This window comes from Mus musculus, chromosome 3 (assembly GCF_000001635.26).
Source record: "Mus musculus strain C57BL/6J chromosome 3, GRCm38.p6 C57BL/6J".
NCBI classification, from domain to species: domain Eukaryota; kingdom Metazoa; phylum Chordata; class Mammalia; order Rodentia; family Muridae; genus Mus; species Mus musculus.
The window spans coordinates 89,072,680-89,093,395 of record NC_000069.6 but is presented as its reverse complement, the minus strand read 5'-3'; the positions used below and the strand labels follow the sequence as shown (position 1 = coordinate 89,093,395).

Here is a 20,716-nt window from a genome sequence, read left to right as displayed (position 1 = left end):
GCCCATGCGTGAAGGGGTGCGGCTGCGCAGCCACAGTGGGTTTTGCCGGTGCCCCTCCCCTCCGCTCTGTTCCCTGCTGGGCGGGGACGCAGACGAGCCCAAGGCCGGAGCGATTCCAGGAGGACTGCGGTGAGGAGGGCTCGGTCTGAGGGTGCGGATGGATGGATGGATAGATGCATGGATGGATGGATGGATTGATAGCACAGGAGAGGAGCAGTTAAAAGAATAAAGAAACGGGCGATGGCTGGGTGATGGGAGACGACACAGAGTGAATGGACAAATCTTGGCGTTGCGGTGGGTGAGGACACAGGAGGAAGGCTAGAGCTGAACAGGGACTGGGACAGATGCAGAGCTGACAGCAGAATGCTTCCCCTTGCTCCAGCCCAGACCCCTCTCCTGCGTTAACAAACCAAACCCTTCGTCTTGTTCCCCACCATCCACCTCACTAGAGCATCCGGGCGGGGTCCCCTTCCTCCCAGGGTTAGGCTGGAGGACAGAGCTTGATTAGGAAGAATCGGTGTATTCTGGGCCCTATTCTTTTTCAAGCATCGCACCCCCATATTCTGGGCCCCACTCTTTTTTCAAGCTTCGCAGCCCCACAAAGATCAGAGTACAACTGCATTCTCTGATGACCCTCCTTTCTCCGTTCCCTGGAGGTTATGTTCAGCTCCACCTGCAAATACTGCAGTGGGAACTAATGGCCTGTCCGTGGTGATTTGAATCTCATTTAAATATCTCCCAAAGCAGCCAGATCCTTCCCAGGCCTGTTCTAGTCCTCAGTCACCTCCAGTGCCCTTACCCGTGATCTAGGTTTCAACCACCCCTGTTTTCTAGGTCTGCATCTACACTGTCAGGTAGGTGGATGTGAGACGCTGGATCCTCTTGGTTCTCTGAAAGCCATACGTCGTCCTCCCTCGGCACCATGCTGTCCCCTCAGCGGGCTTTACTCTGCAACCTCAATCACATCCATCTCCAGCATGTCTCCCTAGGCCTGCACTTGTCCCGCCGTCCTGAACTACGAGAGGGGCCTCTGAGCACACCCCCGCCCCCGGGAGACACCGGGGGCAAGGAAAGCAGGGGGCCCTGCAGCGGGACCCTTGTGGATGCCAACTCCAACAGTCCAGCTGTGCCCTGTAGATGCTGCCAGGAGCACGGGTCCAGCATAGAAAATCAGCAGGACCCTTCCCAGGAGGAAGAGGCTGTTTCCCCTTCAGATCCAGGATGCTCTTCCTCTCTCAGCTCCTGCTCAGACCTTAGCCCTGATGAGTCTCCAGTGTCAGTCTACTCGCGAGACCTGCCTGGTAATGAGGATGCAAACCCTCAGCCTAGCACCTTGGAGCTGGGCTCTCCTCTGGCTCCAGCGGGCCCTAGCACCTGCTCTCCAGACAGTTTCTGTTGCTCTCCTGATTCTTGCTCTGGAATATCTTCTCCACCTGGACCTGACCTGGACTCGAACTGCAACGCCCTGACCACCTGCCAGGACCTACCTTCCCCAGGCTTGGAGGAAGAGGAAGACAGTGGGGAACAGGATCTTGCTACCTCTGAGCTCTCAGAGACCGAAGATGGGAGAATCGACGCAGGGAAAGCAGAGCCCAGTTGGAAAATTAACCCCATTTGGAAAATTGACACAGAGAAAACTGAAGCTGGGTGGAAAACCATCGAGGACAGTGACTCTGGTCGGAAAACAGACGAAAATACAAACTCGAGCTTAAAAACGGAATCTGGGAAATTGGCTTCTTGTTTGAACACCAATTCTGGTTCGAAAATAGATGCAGGGAAAACTGATGGGGGATGGAGAGGTGACGTCAGCCAGGAGCCGGTGCCCCATCGGACAATCACGTCCTTCCATGAGCTGGCCCAGAAGCGCAAGCGGGGTCCAGGGCTGCCCCTTGTGCCGCAGGCCAAGAAAGATCGCAGCGACTGGCTCATAGTCTTCTCGCCCGACACTGAGCTCCCGCCGACTGGGTCCTTGGGAGGTTCTTTGGCACCTCCCCGAGAAGTCACCACCTTCAAGGAACTCCGGTCGAGAAGCCGAGCCCAGCCTCCGCCAGTCCCGCCCCGGGACCCCCCGGCTGGGTGGGCTTTGGTCCCGCCTCGACCGCCTCCCCCACCCGTCCCTCCGCGGAGGAAGAAAAATCGACTTGGGCTGCAGCCTATTGCAGAGGGGCTGTCGGAGGAGGGCAGGGCGGCCAGCCCCCGGGCTGGTGAGGAGGCATCCGCCTCGCAGGAGCCGGAGGAACCGCGCGCGCACGCCGTGGGTAAGAAGCGCGGACCCGCAGGAGGGCGGGTCCTGAGCCCGCCCCTGGTCCCCTCCTTCTGCAGTGTCCTTCCCGCCCCATCTCCAGGGCGCGCTCTGGGAAAGGGAAACTGGGTGGATCTTGGAGTGAAGGGACTAACTCTTTGCTCCTCTCTTTCCCGCCCCTCCTTGCCTGGCTGCCGGCCGCACTGCCCTCCCCCTCTGCACCTGGCCCCGCCAATCCCGCCTGCAGCCGGTCCCTCGCTATTCCCTCGGCCCCCGGTTTTCCGGTTCTCGGCCGACGGGCGCCCCCTGTTGGAGGGTGGGGGCGCGGGCGCACCCGGGTCCCTGCTCTTTACGCCTCTGACCGGGTGGTCCAATTCCCGGCTCCGGCTGCTGGGGGCAGCGAGTCCCCCGGAGGAGCAGCTCCTGCCTGTGCGCCTATCCCCAGTGGGAGCTTATTCTCCTCCCACTCGGGGGGCCTTGCCTTGCCTGGCCAGCCCCGAACTGGCACTGCTGCTATCCCCGCTCTTTCCCAGAAGTAGCACCTTCCCCGCCGCGGCGCCCCTACCCCGCCAGGTTCCCGCCCCCCCGCTGCCAACACCACCGTGTCCGCCGACCGCCCCTCGCTGGACCAGAAGGCCACCACCTCCGCCCAGGCAACGTAAGACGGACCCGGGCCAGCCCCGCGGGCCGCGCCTCGGCTCGCTGTCCTTCCAGTACTGGGCCAACCTTTATCTGGGGGTGCCTGGCTAGGTGCAGGCTCCTAGCGGGCTCATTAGTCCCGGGGAGCCTGGCCTTGCTGGGGGTGAGGAGCGTGACTGCTCCCCTCGCTGCACAGCGGGCTCCACCTGGTCTGCCCAGCTTAAGAGGTCCATTGTTAGGGACCTGGAGTCACACCCTCTGTGGAATTCCTCCGCTAGGGAAGTTCTTGGCCTCGGTGGTTTGGACCTATTGTCCCCTCCCAGGAGATTCTAGCCACATCCCCTCCATTAGCCCCGCCGCAAGTAGGGTGAAGCTAGAGCCTAGCATTGACAAGGTGCAAGGTGACTACGTGGGTTCTCCAAGACTCCCCACCCTTTCCCGTCTGTCTGTCTTTTCATTGGTCGAGGCTCCCACGTGCTCGGTGTGGGTGCAGCCCTCGGTTTCCTCGCCCAGTCATCTTCCTTCTTAAAGGCCCAGCTAGCTGGTCGGTGTGGCTCCCCGACTAACCAGAGAGGAAGGGCAATGGGAACTGAGGTGGGGGCGGCGAGGGCCGGGGTTTGCTCTACGCCCTAAGTGGCTATGTTCTTTCTTTCCCCCTGACTCTCAAACTATGAAACCAAGGGAGCCGACGTCCTCTGTGTAACCCTTGGCAAATAAGCGTCATCGCGTCCTTCTTCTGTCACTTAGTGCGCAGTTCCTGGTCGTTTGCCGGTGTTCCCGGGGCTCAGCGGCTGTGGATGGCAGAAGCCCAGAGTGGGACTGGCCAGCTGCAGGAGCAGAAGAAAGGTAGTTACCCTTCCCGCCTTCTGAATGAGCCTTGGTTTATAGCTATCCACCCCAAACCCCGGTTGAAACCAGGGGCTTTGATGTGTCTTCCTTCCATCTCCACCCAGGTCTCCTGATAGCTGTCAGCGCTTCAGTGGACAAAATCATCTCGCATTTTGGGGCTGCTAGGAACTTGGTTCAGAAGGTGAGTTGGTTTGAGGGAGGATGTTGGAAGATTTAATGTAGTGAGGGGGAAGTGGAAAGACTCCGGAACACTTGGCTAGCCACGCCTCTGGACCCTCTTGCTTTGCACTTTGCACATTACGCGCTGTTCCCAGGCTCAATTGGGGGATAGCCGACTGAGCCCAGATGTGGGGCATCTGGTATTGACCACCCTCTGCCCGGCCCTCCATGCTTTGGTGGCTGATGGGCTGAAGCCATTCCGGAAGGACCTCATCACTGGACAGCGGAGGAGCAGCCCTTGGAGTGTGGTGGAGGCATCTGTGAAACCAGGTGAGCCACAAGGGAGTGGGATCCGACGGGAGCAGGGCCCGGACCTGGCTGACCCTTGCCCCCATCCTCAGGTTCCTGCACACATTCGATGGGATCTCTGTACAGCCAGGTCAGCCGACTGGCCCCTCTGAGTAGCAGCCGCAGCCGCTTCCACGCCTTCATCCTGGGCCTCCTCAAGTGAGTGTGGCCCTTCCCCCACTGCTCTGCTGACTTCGGAAGCACCAGCATATCATGGCTAGGACACAGTAGTGGAAGCTGTTTCTAGAGACCTCCCCTCGCCCTCATTCTCCACCTCTTCCCTGAATTTACCACCTCTCCTCTCTCCTCCAGCACCAAACAGTTGGAACTGTGGTTTTCCAGCCTCCAGGAGGATGCAGGTCAGAAGCTGGGACGGGAGGGCATGGTACTGCGGGGCAAGGAGAGGACAGGCTTTCTGTGAGGTCAGAATACACATCTAGGGGAAGAGTATGAGAAGAGACTCAGCCCAGGCTCTGTAGCCCTTCATATTTTTCCACTTGAGGTCTTCCTTGCCTTGGGGCCATCTCTTATTCCCTACACCTGGAATAGGTCCCTTCCCCTTCTTGCTTCCTCATAGCTTTCAATTCTCCTGTGGGTCTCTTCCTCAGCAAGAGTCCAGCTCTACCCTGAAAGGCAGGTCCCCACCCCTGTGTGTGTTCCCAGGCCTTTCCCTTTCTAGCCTATACAATGTCTCAGTTAACAGCACTAACTGGACAAGTCTCCCTCCGGAGGCAATGGTTCCACACGGGCAGAGAGATAACTGTCAGTCCTGTAGCCCAACTCCTCTGGCCTCCGTTGGGTACCCAGAGTGAGAGGTCTGAAAGATGTTTGCGGACACTGGAATTGGTGCAGGAGCTGGTCCGGGGCTGATGTTGGCTGCTCTTTTCCAGGCCTACTGTCCCTCTTGTATCTGCCCACCGGATTCTTCTCCCTGGCTCGTGGTAGCTGTCCATCCCTGGCTACAGAGCTGCTGCTTCTGCTGCAGCCACTGTCGGTGCTCACCTTCCACCTGGACCTGCTCTTTGAGCACCACCACCACCTACCCGTGGGCCTGCAGCAGGCTCCTGCCCCTTCATGCCCCCCTCCCGCCCTCCAGCAGACTATGCAGGCTGTGCTGCACTGGGGGGAACGTTTGGCTCAGAGTCTCCGAGGGACTTCAGGGGAGAGCACTACAGACTCTTCAACCCCTTCAGCACGCCCTCCAGCAGGCAGTTGGTGGGATCAGCTGACCCAGGCTTCTCGGGTCTATGCCTCTGGAGGCACTGAGGGCTTCCCTCTTCTCCGGTGGGGACCCAGGCGTCATGGAACTACAGCTGAGGCGGCACAGGAGGCACCTCCGCCCACGGAACAAACCACACCAGGCAGAAGCGTGTGGTTGGGGCGGCTATTTGGTGTGCCTGGGTGCCCCTCAGAAACTGAGAGTGGCGCCTTCAAGTCTAGGTATGTACACACGTGCGTTTTGTCCCTTTTCTGACCTTCCGGTATCATCAGCGCCCCCCAGTGGCCAGTCATTCAGGATCCTTTCAATAATAGGCAGGCGGTTGGTTTTTGTAGCCATGGGCTTTAATGGTTACATTCACAAATGATTACATTTTAGTGGCTACATGCAGTTCCTGATTTCAAGCTGAGTGGTGGTGGTGACGCCTTTTAATTTTTTTTTTTTTTGACCGAACATCACATTGGCTGCTTCTGAAACATACCAGGAACAGACCTTCATAGAGGAACAGTCCCTCTCTCTAGAAAGCTACTACCCCAACCACCCATTCAGCTAACTCCTTCACTTCCTTACAGTTCGACCTTGATTTAAGAATGAGGTCTTCTCTAGCCAGGCGGTGGAGGCACACGCCTTTAATCCTATTGAAGGCAGAGGCCGGCAGATGTCTGAGTATGAAGCCAGCCTGGTCTATAGAGTGAGTTCCAAGACAGCCAAGGCTACACAGAGAAACCCTGCCTTGAAAAACAAAAAACCAAACCAAACCAAAGTTCTTGATTTCACAGCTTGGCTTTTAGAGCTGAAAATATTTATCTCACTCTTTAGAAGAAGAAAAAAAAGATATCTCTGACCCCCGTGGAGCCTCCTCAGTGACGTCTGGGGACTTTGGCTCTGACTCCACACCTATGTAGACCCTGATGGATCAATCCATAGACCTTATAGCTGCCACTCTGCCCTCGGCTCTGATGTTCCCCTGTGTGCCACTTGGAGGATTCTTGGGTCCTTCTTCTGGGGTGGTTTGGCTTTGGTGACCTGCATTCTTCCCTCTAGGAGACCATCCAGCTGGTTGCCCCCAACAGTAAGTGTGCTGGCTCTGGTGAAGAGGGGGACACCTCCTGAGACTCCTCCTGAGGCGCTTGTGAGCTCACCAGGCAGCGTGGTGCAGGCTGACAGGTAAGGGCTGGGAGAAGCTCTTGGGTGTTGTCTCCATAGTGTGGGCAGGAGGCAGTGGGAAAGGCTTGGTTTCTTCCCTGCCCGTCACGGCTGGGGCACTAATTTCTTTGACCCTTAGCTTCTTTCTCTGGAAAAGAAGACGCTGGTTGTGGTTGCAGTTGGGAGCCTGACACAGCAGGGTCTTGAGTTCTGGGCCAGTTGTGGCTGCTGCACAAATGTGGTGCACAGGACATGTATGCAGGCAAAACACAGTGCACATAAAAAATAAGCACATGAAAAACTTTTTAAAAATGTATTTATTTACTTTATGTATGTAAGTACACTGTTGCTCTCTTCAGACACACCAGATGAGAGAGCATCAGATCCCATTACAGATGGTTGTGAGCCACCATGTGGTTGCTGGGATTTGAACTCAGGACCTCCAGAAGAACAGTCGGTGCTCTTAACCACTGAGCCATCTCTCCAGCCCCCAAAATCTGTTTTTTTTTGAGACAGAGTTTCATTATGTAGACCACGATGGCTTTAACTCATAGAAATTCATCTGCATTGCTAAAGAAATATTATGCAGTCAGATTTATTTATTTATTTATTTATTTATTTATTTACTTGAGACAAGGTTTTCTTGTATAGCTTTGGCTGTCCTGGTACTTGCTTTGTAGACCAGGCTTGAACTCAGAGAGATCTGCCTACCTTTGCTGGGACTAAAAATGTGTGGTACCAAACTCTGGTTTCTTTTTTATACAGGGTTTGTTTATGTAGCCTAAAGTGGCCTTCAATTCAGTATGTCTCATACACAGTATGTGCTGGTGTTAATGGTGTGCACTACCATGCCTGCTTAGACTTCTATTTTAAGGCTCTGTTTCTTCTGGGTATTTTCAGTCCATTTGAAAAAAGCTTTTTTTTTTTAAAGATTTATTATTATAATTAAGTACACTGTAGCTGTCTTCAGACACAGCAGAAGAAGGCGTCAGATCTCATTACAGGTGGTTGTGAGCCACCATGTGGTTGCTGGGATTTAAACTCAGGACCTTCAGTAGAGCAGTCAGTGCTCTTACCTGCTGAGCCAATCTCTACATTCCCCCTGAATTGAGCTTTTTAAATTATTTGTATTTATTTGGGAGGCAGGGTCATACTATGTAGCTTAGGTTGCTGGAACGTGGAGACCTGAGTGCTGGCATTACTGGTATGTGCTGTCACACCTCACCTGAATTAAGTTTTGGACAGTCATCTACTCAGGCACTTCTTTGTGCCAGGCATTATGCCAAGGACAGAACAAATATGACCCCATTTTGTTCGTACCCCACTTTTAAGAAGCACATAGTCCACTGGAGATGAGGGTGGCTGGCACGTCAGACAAGCCTGGCCACACATAGTGGTATGTCTGTAGCCTGGCTAGGAGCAGACAAGGGAGCTGCAAGCCTTTGGAACCCCTGGGATCCGTGGCTTGGGGCTCAGGTGTTTTCAGTATTGGTTCTGGCATGTGTCTGGTAGGGAAAGTGGAAGTCACAGTGAGGGGGACTTAAGTGTGGAGAGTGGAACTGTGGCACCTGAAGGATGGATCAGCCAGTCAGCCAGCCAAGGACCCAGCATGTCATTCTGAGGCAGTGACAACGCTTGAAGGGGCTAGAGTCTGAGGATGGGACACTTCGTTATGCTTCAGGAAGATCTGTGACTGGCAAGTGGAGAGGGGAGGGGAAACCAAGAGAAGGTCTTGGAGATAAACGATGCCATGTAGCGAGCGCCCCAGAGAAGCTAGAGTTCCAAATCAGGGCAACGGTTGTCCAGCTGAAGAGCACAGAGGAGATGAGGGACGGATTGCCAAGAACAGAAGAGTGGGTGCTTCCCCCCCCACCCCCGCCCCAATCAGGAAGGCCATCTTATTTGCATATGCGTAATTTGAAACACCAGAGGGAAGTGTAGTTTCAAGTGAGCATTTCAAGAGTGGATTTGTGGTTGGTTCAGGACAGCCAGGGCCCCAGAGTCCACATGTCAATGGGTGACCCATCTCTCTTCTGGAGTCCAGCAAGTGTTGGCTGAACCAGCAGGCCAATCTGCCATAGGACAGGCCAGCCCGGGGACCCGGGCATTCTGTCCCTTCACCCTTCTTCTTGACTTTCCGCAGGGCAGTCCGGGCTCTCTGTGACCACACTGCTGCAGGACCTGACCAATTGAGCTTCCAGCGTGGGGAATTGCTTCGAGTCATTGCCACAGTGGATGAAGACTGGCTTCGCTGTGGGCGGGATGGTGTGGAGGGACTGGTGCCCGTGGGATACACTTCCCTTGTTCTGTAGCTCAGAGCCTGCCTCCTTTCCCTAGGCTCATGAATATTGTTCATGTGAACTTACCATGCCAGGGGCACTTGTCCTTCTGCAAACCCACATTTCTTCCCATATCTATTTCTGTGGACAGTTAAAAATAAACTTTCCTTCCTCCCTCACCACCCACCTGTGAGGTGAAATCTGCTCTTGCAAATATGTAGAAGGGACTTCCTGTCCACAGGATTCCTCTTCTCTATCTGCACAAGAGAACACTGTCCTTCCTATCTGCAAGTCAGTATCTATGCCACCTCCTCCTTCACCCAAGTGGACTGTGCCAGTATAGTACACATGCCTTTGCCCCCAACCCCGCAGGACCTATGGTCTCCTCACTCTGTCTCTAGCCCTTCTTGCCTGTATTTAAGACGTACTCCTGCTGTGCTAAGTGCTGGACAGAAGCCTGGACACCCCTGGTGGGTGGGCCTGTGGTGTTGGTCTGCCTCTTTCCTTCTTTGTCCCAATAAAACGTGGGAGTTGAAAAGATATGTGTCCCTGTGGGTTTCACCATATAGGTACTGCTGTGGGGGAGGGAAGTACTTTGACTGTAGTCCAAGGCAGAGAAAATCCTTCCCTAGCCAAGGAAGGTTTTTTTTTGGGGGGTGGGGGCACGGAGACACTCACTATGTAGCCCTAGCAAGTCTCAAATTTGTCGAGATCTGCCTGTTTTTGCCCCGATTACTAGTATTAAAGGTCTGTGCTATCACACCTGGCTCAGACAGATGCAGGGCTTTGTTTTTTTTTTTTTTTTTGTTTGTTTTTGGTTTTTTGAGACAGGATGTTTCTGTGTAGCCCTGGCTGTCCTGGAACTCACTTTGTAGACCAGGCTGGCCTCGAACTCAGAAATCCACCTGCCTCTGCCTCCTGGTTTTGATGGAAAGTGCCTTACCCACTGAGCCAGCTCGATGGGCCCTCTTGCTTTGTTTTTAGAGTGCTGGGATTAAAGGCGTGTGCCACCACGCCTGGCTAGGGTTTGGCTTTTGAAACATTTATTTATTTACTTACTTTTTTTTTTACTTTTTTTTTTTGTTTAAAGATTTATTTATTTTATGTATATGAGTATATTGTAGTTGTCAACTACAGACCTGAAGGGCATCAGATCTCATTACAGATGGTTGTGAGCCACCATGTAGTTGCTGGGAATTGAACTCAGGACCTCTGGAAGAGCAGTCAGTGCTCTTAACCTCTGAGCCATCTCTCCAGCACCTTTTTTTGTTTGTTTGTTTTGTTTTGTTTTTTGTTTTTTGAGACAGGGTTTCTCTGTCTCAGCCCTGGCTGTCCTGGAACTCACTCTGTAGACCAGGCTGGCCTCAAACTCAGAAGTCCGCCTGCCTCTGCCTCCCGAGTGCTGGGATTAAAGGCGTGCACCACCACTGCCCAGCTTGTTTACTTACTTATATGAATGCTCTGACTGCATTTATACCTTTTTTTTTTTTTTTTTTAATGTGGGCAGGGGCACATCCATGCCATGGCTAACATGTGGAGGTCAGAGGACCGCTGTGGGAGTCTTCGTTTCCACCCCATCACTTTATCACAGTGGTTCTAATGCTGTGACCCTGTAAGTCAGTTCACACTGCGGTGACCACCAGCTATAAAATTATTCATTGCTACTTCATAACTGTAACTTTGCTACTCTTATGAACTGTAATGTAGGGCTGGAGAGGTGGCTCAATGGTTAAGAGCACTGACTGCTCTTCCAGAGGTCCTAAATTCAATTCCCAGCAGGCAGTGGTGTCGCACGCCTTTAATCCCAGCATTTGGGAGGCAGAGGCAGGTGGATTTCTGAGTTCAAGGACAGTCTGGTCTACAGAGTGAGTTCCAGGACAGCCAGGGCTACACAGAGAAACCCTGTCTCAAAAAACCAAAAAAAAAAAAAAAAAAAAAAAAAAAAACCAAAAAAAAAAAAACCAAAAAACCAAAAAAAAACCCAAAAACAAACCAAAAAATCCCCCAAAATTCTCAGCAACCACATAGTAGCTCACAACCATCTGTAATGGGTTCTGATGCCCTCTTTTGATGTTTCTGAAGACAGCAACAGTGTGCCCACATACATGAAGTAAATATATAAACCTTAAAAAAAATGAAAATGAATCATAATGTAAGGATCTGATGTGCAGGCCACAGGTTGAGCACTACTGTCCTGTCAGATCTGGTGGAGTTGCAGGCAGTGGGGCACTTCCAGTGCAGGTTCCAGGACACACACGAGCCCTTTGTAGGAACAGGAGGCCTTCTAACCACTTAGTCATCTCTAACCCCTGGGTCTTTCTTTTTCTCTATGTATTTATTTTTGTATGTGAAGGGACACGTGTGCCCTACATATGGAGGTCAGACAACTTTTGGTAATGAGTTCTCTCCTACCACTGGAGGTCCTCAGGATGGACGCGGTTCACTGGTTTTGATGGAAAGTGCCTTACCCACTGAGCCAGCTCGCTGGGCCCTCTTGCTTTGTTTTTAGAGTGCTGTTTCACTGGCCTGATGGAGCCTGAATAAAGACTAGGTACAATGGAGGCCTAGCCCTGTAATTATGCTTAACTAGATTTTGAAGTTAAAGGAAGGGTTGATGTTGAATTGACACTGTTTTTCGTCTAACACTACCAAGCAAACTACCTTAGCATCCATTTTGGTTAGGTTAGTTGAGTTTCCTACTAACCTTTGGGGGAAAAAAGCTAAACTCAAATGTCCTAGGGATTAATTATAAAGGATTGTCTAGATAGAGTAGTATTAAAAAACAAAACAGAACCCTATAATTATAATCACACAAGAGGAACGCCAGGGATAAACAGACGGACACCTTAGAAGTGAAGTGGAGGAAGGGTTTCGGGATTTTATCTTTGGACATTCTGAGTTAGTGATAAGAAATGTGCTTTGAGGGGATAAGGTCTTTGGCCTGCCTAATGTTTGGCTGTAGGTGTCTGCACCTGCTTCTCTCAGCTGCCGGATGGAGCCTCTCAGAGGACAGTTATGCGAGGCTCCTGTCTGCAAGTGTAGCAGAATCAGTAGTAAGTGTCAAATGTAGGCTGTCTCCCATGATGTGGGTCTCAAGTTGGGGCAGTCATTGGTTGGCCAGTCCCTCAGTTTCTGCTCCATCTTTATCCCTGCACATCTTTTTTTTTTTTTTTTTTTTTTTTTTTGTGGAGGGGGGTGGTTCGAGACAGGGTTTCTCTGTATAGCCCTGTCTGTCCTGGAACTCACTTTGTAGACCAGGCTGGCCTCGAACTCAGAAATCCAACTGCCTCTGCTTCCTGAGTGCTGGGATTAAAAGCGTGCGCCACCACACCTGGCATCCTTGCACATCTTGTAGGCAGAACAATTTTTGGGTCAAAGGTTTTGTGGGTGGATTGGCGTCCCCCTCTCCCCACTGGAAGTCCTGTCTGGCTACAGGAAGTAATCACTCCTCTGCAGCTAGGAGTCTCAGCTAGGGTCACCCCCATTGACTCCCAGGAGTCTCCCCCATCCCAGGCCTCTTATCTCATTTTAGAGATATCAACCTTCTCCACATGGATCATGTGGGTGCTTAGGGATCCAAGCTAAGCTTTTTCCACTGAGCTATCTCCTCACGTGTTTATTATATCCTTTAAAGGGCCAGAGTTTTGAAGTTGAAGAGAAGGTCCCGTAGGAAGACCAGCAGTCTCAATTAATCTGGACCCCTGAGATCTCTCAAACAATGGACCACCAACCAGGCAGCATGCACCCGCTGATATGAGGCCCCCAACACATATACAGCAGAGGACTGCTGGGTTTAGTGTCAGTTAGAGAAGATGCACCTAACCCTCAAGAGAATGGAGGCCCCAAGGAGTGGATAGGTTTGGTGGGGTGGGTGGTGGTAGGGTGGGGACATCATCGTGGAGACAATGTGTAGGAAGGAGGAATGGGATGGGGGAACAGTCAGACGGTGGATCAGGAGGGGGATAAAATCTGGAGTGTAAAAACAAAAACAAACAAACAAAAAAAGGGCAAGAGAGATGGCTCAGTGGTTAAGAGCACCGACTGCTCTTCCAGAACTCATGAGTTCAATTCCCAGCAACCACATGGTGGCTCACAACCATCTGTAATAGGATCTGATGCTCTCTTCTGGTGTGTCTGAAGATGGCTACAGTATACTCATATAAAACCAATAAATAAATCTTTAAAAAAAAACAAAAACAAAACAAAAATCACAGAGTCTCTTCTGCTCTTTGTTCTTCTTCCTTCCTGGCTCACTTTGGCCATTTCTAAAAATGTACCAGGTTTTTTTTTTTTTTTTCCGAGACAGGGTTTCTCTGTGTAGCCCTGGCTGTCCTGGAACTCACTCTGTAGACCAGGCTGGCCTCGAATTCAGAAATCTGCCTGTCTCTGCCTCCCAAGTGCTGGGATTAAAGGCGTGCGCCACCACGCCCGGCAAAAATGTACTACTTGAACACACAAATAGTTGGGAGTCTCTTAAACACTGGTACTGAGATATTTATGGCAGGTTAACCTTCCCAAGCCTTCATTTCTGCTTCTTTAGAATGGAGATAACAACTTCAGACTAAAAGGAGGGCTGCCTGACTATGCTACTGTGGAGTTACTGCTTCAGGGCTGGGTCTACACACTTTACTCGAGAGCACTGCTCTGAAAATCAGAATATAGCACACGGGGGCTACTTACAGCAGACACTGTCTACACACAAAGCACAACAAATGCGGCCCTGGGCTAGGAAGTAGCTCAGGACTTGTCTGGTGGGCACAGGGCTCTGGTTTGGGTCTTCAGCTTACCTGAAAAAAGACAAAGGGAGGCCGGCATGCTGGCACTCACCTTCACTCTCAGCACATTTTTGACTTCTAGGTCAACTTGGTCTATATAGTGAGACACTACCTCAAATTAAAAAGGTGGCTCTAAGCACAGCATGTCTGACAAACAAAAGTCGAATGTCTGTCCTGTGCTCCCTGCGGTGCTTACTGGACAGGCTGGATCCAGCTAGACAGACTCTAGAATACAAGAGACGGCTCATGTGGGGCTTAGGCTTAGGAGAGTGACGATAGCGTTTCAGAGAGCTGTCCTTAGAAATGAGGTGAAGATGGTGCCGGAAGGTACTGCAGGTAGGAAAGAGGCACAAAGACTCCACAGTTAGGAAAAGTTGTTTCCATTTAATGCTAGACTTTCAAGGATTGAGATGCAAGCCTTTATGCAATTACATCCAATGTTAAAATTGGTAATACATAATTTACAAAGATTAACATCAAAACAATCATCTATTTAGATATGCTTTTCTGTAAAAAGGAAATATATTAGCAGCATTTATATTTTCCGCAATCACACAGCCTACAGACATGCAGACTAACTCTGTATCTATTTGCAGTGATGTAGTGCTTTGCCCCGCATTTCGAACACCAAAACCCACCTGGCAGCTGGGGGTTGTTTTTATTTTGTTATTATAAAATAACTGAAAAATAAAAAAGGCATTAATTTCTACACCAGTAAGAAAAACAAGTTTTTTGCACTTACCTAACATTTGATTGTCTAAAAAACATTTCAGTTTTTAATCTTTCAACAAAAGAAAGATAAAAATGACAGCGTAGTGTCTTTTGCTTCTGTTCTTACATTTTACAAAGTTTTTTCTTTCTTATTTTAAAATTTTAGTGTTTAACACTATTAAAGGAAAACATTGAATTTAATCTCTTTCTTGTCATTTTCTTGCTTTTGACTAAAAGGAGACCCCCAAAGTGCCCTTAGTCCTCCCCCCTCCCCCTCCCTGCAATGAGAAACAAAAGAAACCACTCCAGTGGGCTTGGCCATGCGCTCCCCAGCGCCACGCGCGAGCATCTCATACCCAGGTCTCGTGGTAATGTACAATGCTTCTCTACAGTAAGAAAATACTCCAAACTATTTTCTTAATTTCTTTTTTTCTTTAATAAAATATTTTGCTTTTTCTCTGCTCAAGGGGATCTATGCCATCCCCTCTTTCTCTCTCTCTCTTTTCCCTTAAGAATAACACAGAAAGGAGAAAAAAAAAATCAATGGAATGAAGGTGGTCAAATGTCTCTACCTAAATGAGTCAGAGCGTCGTCATCATAAGGGGAAGGAAATGTACAGTTAGGACATCATTGGTCCAGTATTGGAAAAGAGTAATGAAGATGTGTTTACTAATGTATTGCTTACCAATCTCACAGCATACACACACACACACACACGCGCACCCACCCCCACATACACATACTCGCACACTCGCACCCACACACACATATATATATACACATACACACACACACATATATATATATACACGCACACACACACATATATATATTTATACACACACATAACTTGGCACATTTAAAAACCATCTTTTCTCTTATAAGAACATCTAAAATGTATATGCATATGTATGTCTGAGAAGACAAAGCAAAGCTTTTTGAATTTTACTTGTAAAGAGACAGTATGGTCTGGTAACTTCTGGTCAAGAGACTGGGTGAGAAGGTGACCCTGGCTATACCTCCTGATGATGAAGTCATTCAGAAAGGTGGAAGGAAAATGGGACTCGTGGGAGGGACGGACACCGGAACTATACAGTTAAGAAAATAAGAGTAGTGTTTCAGTCGGTAACCTACACTTAGAACAAACACTCCGAGAGTGAACACTGCTCAACAGTTCTGTAGTGAGTTTTGTTAGGGGAGAAGTGTAGAGGGTTTATGCAGTTTTACAAACCGTTTTTCTTTCTTGGACGTGAATCTTTTGCACAGCAGACACACAGGAAGAGAAGCAGCATGTGTGCTGGCGGGGGCTGGGCTTTCTCAGGAGGAAAAAGTATGTTCGGCAGGTTATGAAGGGTAAACCAAAAATAATTACCAATACTGCCCTTCGGACCCCATGGGGGCCTCTCCGCCTCCCTGGTTCTACTGACTCTACTCTGGGAACAGAGGTAGGGAGAGTGGCAGCAGTTCTAAGTGCTCTGAGCAGCTGATTCATGTTCTAGTACTTTGACCTGGTTGGGCAAGAAGGGAGAAAGAACTTTCCCGTTAAAGGAACTTAAAAGAGGCCTCAGCTACTGTACCTGTTTAGGTCTCTGACGTAGCTCTTAGAGCTAAGAGATAAACGGGGCAGGCTGGGTCCGGACCCTTCCCTTTGGAAGTGCTGGAAAGTACCAGTAGCTTCTGGCTACTCCAAGTGTGGTCCTCCTGTCTCTGTTAACCCTCAGGAGAAGCCAGAGAGAGAAGTAAACGCACCCGTCTCAGACAAGCCTACTTCCTTTCCCTTTCCACTAGCTCCGAGCTTTAGAAAGTACCATGTCAGAAACGTGACCCCACCCCCCTTGCCTGAACAGAACTTTTCTGCCCCAGTCCATGTCCAGAGAGCAAGAGGCTGGACTTGATGGTGCCGTTGGATCCCAGGTGCTCGCTCGCGGTTCTCATCCTTTTGAGAGTCACTTCCGAAAGCTATTTTCTGGTATAAACAAAGTGCGCCTTCGCAGTTTCCTGCCGGACCCTTCCTCCAGCAGGTAGGTCACGTCAATGGCTGAAATCAGAACCAAGACAGCACATCAGATGTCACTCTTCTGTAGCACACTCTGGATGTGCACTCTAAGAGAACTCAGGATTCATGCTCTAGAGCATTAGGTCTGCTCCGAGCCCTAAGGGTTTGTTTTGAAGTGTGCCCTGGCTCTCAAAAAGAAAAGAAAAATGGTTCTCTAGGGTTTGAAAGACACCATCTGATCTTAGCATCACTCCAAAGACATGACTGAGCTAAGTTTATGAAAGAATGAAACCATTTTCTTAGAACATGTTTCATGCTGGCATAATAAGTAGACTTTGTTCTAAATCTGGACAAAACTCAGTGGTTTGGGGCTGGCAAGATGGCTCTGCGGTTAAGAGCACTGACTGCTCTTCTGAAGGTCCAGAGTTCAAATCCTAGCAACCACATGGTGGCTCACAACCATCCATAATGAGATCTGACGCCCTCTTCTGATGTCTCTGAAGACAGCTATAGTCTACTTATATATAATAATAAAGTTAAAAGAAAACCAAAAACAACTCAGAGGTATAACGTATTCTCTATCCCATCTAAGGTACTAGGTTTATTTTCCAGTACAACACATACTCTCAGACACACACACATAGACACACACGCTCAGACACATACACATAGACACACACACACAGTTGCTTTTTTACCTCTTTTTTATTTACTTCTCATTTATTTTCTAGCCTAATTATGAGCCCGAGTCTTACCATTTTTCCCAGGTATTTTCTCAAGGAGGTTGAGCAGGATCTGGTTGAGCCGTTCCCTCTGGCTGTGCCTTCGCTCCTCAGGTGTGCTGGCTAACTGGGCTTCTTGACTGCTCTCCTCTGGTTTCTTTTCAGCGTCCCCAATGTCCCCAGTGGCTCTTTCCTGGTCTGGCTCCTCAGGGCTGGGCACTTCCCTGGCTGCTTGCTCCTGACTAGCCAGTACCTCTTCAATCAAGGGCAAAGCATCATCTTCTTGTCCTAGGTCTTTTAGGGGTGGCTTTGAGCGTTCAGACTTCCAGGATGATCTGCCAAAAGGATTCGTGAATTCAGGGCAAGGCCAAACAAGGCACTTGGAGGGTGGGAAAGTGACACCGAGGAGCCTAAGGATGTCCTGAGAGCCTGGAATCTGCTGTTTAGAGCCTGGCTTGAGTTACAAAATCTGAATGTTAGCACTAGAACCCAAATCTTTCTCCTATCTTTGCAAACTTTTCTCTGAGATTTAATTTTTTCTTTTTATGTTCGTTTGTGCATGCTAGTATTCTACCACTTAGAAGTTAATTTAATTTCCATTTTAAAAATTAAACCTTTCTTCTTGGTCTCAGAAATCTGAAGCAAAAATGAGATAAAATTCCATAAAACACTCCTGGCCTGGTAAAGCTGCTTAGTTCCCTTTGATTGCTTTAGGAACACGAAGGACACAGCTTGTGATACCTGCAGTCTGACTACAGTAACCTCTGAATAGAGGTCTACTGTGCTTACATCACTTGTCACACCTGTGTGAATGTGTGCATGCACATGTGTATGTCCGTGAGTGTAGGTGCCCACGGAGGGCACAAGGTGTTGGATCCCCTGGAGCGAGATTTACAGGTGGCCATGTACAAATGGGCATGGATGGGTACAGGGGACAGAATTCATGTCCTCTATAAGGACGGCAAAGGCTCTTAGCCACTGAGTCATTCCTACAGTCCCAGCAGTGGCTATTTACGCTCTTAACTGAGAGACAACAGAAAAGCCTTCATAAGGAACATCCTTTTCATTTACAAAAGAAGCAAAGACTGTAAATGTGAACAGTGCAATGCTGTCTCTCACTCTCTCTTTTTTTTTCAAGGCATGGTTTCTGTGTATAGCTCTGGCTGTCCTCGAACTCAGAAATCCTCTGCCTCCCAAGTGCTGGGATTAAAGGTGTGCACCACCACTGCCCAGCTGACTGTATCTCTTTTAACAGATGCATCATCATTTTATAGAGAAAGCTCAGTTCATAAAGATATATTCTGAGTCCATCTGCAGCTCTGTTGCTAACCTTGTTCTCTTTCTCTTATCTTTGCATCCCCCTAGTCTCCCTAAGGATTTGTAATGGTACTGCATCTCTCCCACTTTAGTGACAGCATTACACTGAGCTACCCTACACAGAATAGCCAATGCCAGTAGTAGACACAATGAGGAGCTACTGGCTTTCTTGTTCTATATTAGCTCCTGGCTAACCCCTTAAAACCCTTACATTCTTCTAAGACTCACCGTCCTCCGTTCCTCTTGTAGTTGTCTGGGACATAATGAGGCTGCAGAAAAACAAGGGGTCGGGGAGAGGGAGGTAGACACATTAATGTTGGATTTGATCTGGGGTCACTAGAGTAAGGAAGGCAATTTGGGCGGCCTGCCTATCTGCCTGCCTGCCTGCCTGCCTGCCTGCCTGCCTGCCTGCCTGCCTATCTATCTATCTATCTATCTATCTATCTATCTATCTATCTATCTATCTATCTATCTATCTATCTAGGGATGCTGACACCTTCCTTTTTTGCTTTGCTTTTTTTCTTTTTCTTTTAAAATTTATTTATTTATTTTATGTATATGAGTACACTATAGCTGTACAGATGATTTCAGCCTTCATGTGGTTATTGGGAATTGAGTTTTTAGGACCTCTGGTCGTTCTACTTGGCCCTGCTTGCTCTAGTTGGCCCTGCTCAGTCCCTGCTCACTCCAGTCCAAAGATTTATTTATTATTATACATAAGTACACAGTAGCTGTCTTCAGACGCACGAGAAGAGGGAGTCAGATCTTATTACAGGTGGCTGTGAGCCACTATGTGGTTGCTAGGATTTGAACTCAGGACCTTCAGGAGAGTAGTCAGTGTTCTTAGCTACTGAGCCATCTCACCAGCCCCCTCTTTTTCCTTTTTTACCACCAGGAATCAAATCACTTTTTCTGTCTCATACACCTACCAAAATGTTTTATGCTGTTATGGGCTCATAACAGTTACAGGAACCATGGGATAGAACCTCTGTAAGGCAAAATAATGTTTTAAGCAGATTATCTCAGGAAATCTGCCATAGCAATAGAGAGCTGACTAAAACACTCTCACTTTAAAAGGACAAACGAGGATGAGGAGCCTGTCAGTTGGAGTTTCATTACAAGACAGAAATGATAATGACCAAAATCCTATATAGCAATGAATGAAAGTCATTGGTCTGCATTCTCAGCAACTAGAAAAAAAATACTCAGGGAGGAGGTGAGAATGAGAAATGTAAACATGAGCAAGGGTTCTACCAAGAAGCTACTTTTCAGATTCATTTAATGATCTTATCTTACATTTAAATTCATTCATCCATCCATCCATCCATCCCATTATGTTTGGGTGTACAAGCACCACAGGTAACGTGTGAAGGGTTCTCTCTTACTATGTGGGCTTTGGGATCAAACTCAGGTCTTCATTCTCTGAGGCAACTGCCTTTATCCACTGAGCCATTTAGTCTACTCCCATGTCTTATGCATGGCCTGTTTAAGGCACTATGTAGCCTCCAGCTGGCCTAACTTGCCATAAAGGCCATGCTGGCTTCAAAATCACCTGCTTTTGCATCTGCAGGAAGGCTGGGATTAATGGTGTCTGTCTTCGCACCCAGCCATGTCTTGTATTTTTGATTTAGACGTTAAGAAAAACAAAACATCAAGGAGTTTTTATGAGTTAAGATTGCTTGGAGTTCAAGGTAAGCCTAGGTTACATGGTGGCTGTGAGGCAAGCCTGCACTAGAGTAAGACCTTGTTTCAGAAGCATAAAGAGATTACTTTTAAAGTGACTATTCTTGACAACATTTATTGAGACAAGGTCTCACTGTGTCTAGCCCTAACTGGTCTAGAACTTGCTATGTAGACCAGGCTGGACTTCAGATCATAGAGAGCCACCTGCCTCTGCATTCCAAGTGCACTGCTACACTGGCTTCTACAGGCTTCTTACCATTATGAATATGCGGAAAGGAAAGTGTAGAGGTACAAGGAGAATACTCCGCAGATAGAATATTCATCATACAAGCCAGAGGACCAGGGTTCAAATCACCAGTACTCACATAACAAAGCAGGGTATGGCCCAGTGCTGGGTGTAGGGTTACTGGAGTTTGCTGGCTATCAGCATCAGGTATAGTGAGAGACCCTGTCTCAAGGGCTTAATGGTGGAGAGCAGAACAGACAAGCCAGTCTCCTCTGGCTTTCTTACTTGAGCTTATACACATGTACACACACTATACATACTATTTTTTAAAAAAAGGAAAAGATAGCAAGGCCTCAAGCATTATGCAAGTAATTCCAGCACTCAGGGGCATTCAGCAAGTGAACT

At 48.9% G+C, this 20,716-nt stretch overlaps 2 protein-coding genes across 9 annotated transcripts in view; one reads left to right on the top strand and one right to left on the bottom strand.

The window, feature by feature from the left end:
• The first annotated feature begins 32 nt into the window (after positions 1–32).
• Positions 33–9,421, top strand: Rusc1 (RUN and SH3 domain containing 1). 4 transcript variants are annotated; one of them, NM_028188.2, is made up of 11 exons: positions 33–129; positions 835–2,258; positions 2,490–2,900; positions 3,629–3,727; positions 3,835–3,911; positions 4,045–4,219; positions 4,291–4,396; positions 4,550–4,596; positions 5,128–5,677; positions 6,501–6,623; positions 8,746–9,419. In NM_028188.2, exons 2-11 carry the CDS (start codon positions 923–925, stop codon positions 8,912–8,914), a joined length of 3,093 nt encoding a protein of 1,030 aa, NP_082464.2. In that variant the 5' UTR covers positions 33–129; positions 835–922; the 3' UTR covers positions 8,915–9,419. The 4 variants fall into 4 exon arrangements, with proteins under 4 accessions (NP_082464.2, NP_001077276.1, XP_006502197.1 ...); NM_001083807.1 differs by lacking the exon at positions 2,490–2,900; XM_006502134.4 differs by lacking the exons at positions 33–129; positions 835–2,258; positions 2,490–2,900 and adding an exon at positions 3,006–3,475 and having other exon boundaries at positions 8,746–9,421.
• Positions 9,422–14,020: 4,599 nt separating this feature from the next.
• The window catches only part of Ash1l (ASH1 like histone lysine methyltransferase), a 128,962-nt gene continuing 122,266 nt past the window's right edge, over positions 14,021–20,716 (bottom strand). For all 5 annotated transcript variants that reach the window (XM_006501142.3, XM_006501141.3, XM_030252468.1 and 2 more), the window contains 3 exons: positions 18,631–18,671; positions 17,119–17,420; positions 14,021–16,405 (listed from right to left, as the gene is read on the bottom strand). In XM_006501142.3, coding sequence (XP_006501205.1) covers positions 16,314–16,405; positions 17,119–17,420; positions 18,631–18,671 — 435 coding nt within the window. In that variant the 3' untranslated portion in view covers positions 14,021–16,313. The remainder of the gene's footprint in view (positions 16,406–17,118; positions 17,421–18,630; positions 18,672–20,716) is intronic.

Coding starts and splice junctions, on each gene's coding strand:
- Rusc1 (NM_028188.2), top strand. CDS start 923: ATGCTGTCCCCTCAGCGGGCTTTACTCTGCAACCTCAATCACATCCAT. Junction 2,901..3,628: donor ACCACCTCCGCCCAGGCAAC/GTAAGACGGACC, acceptor TCTGTCACTTAG/TGCGCAGTTCCTGGTCGTTT. Junction 5,678..6,500: donor AGTGGCGCCTTCAAGTCTAG/GTATGTACACAC, acceptor TCTTCCCTCTAG/GAGACCATCCAGCTGGTTGC.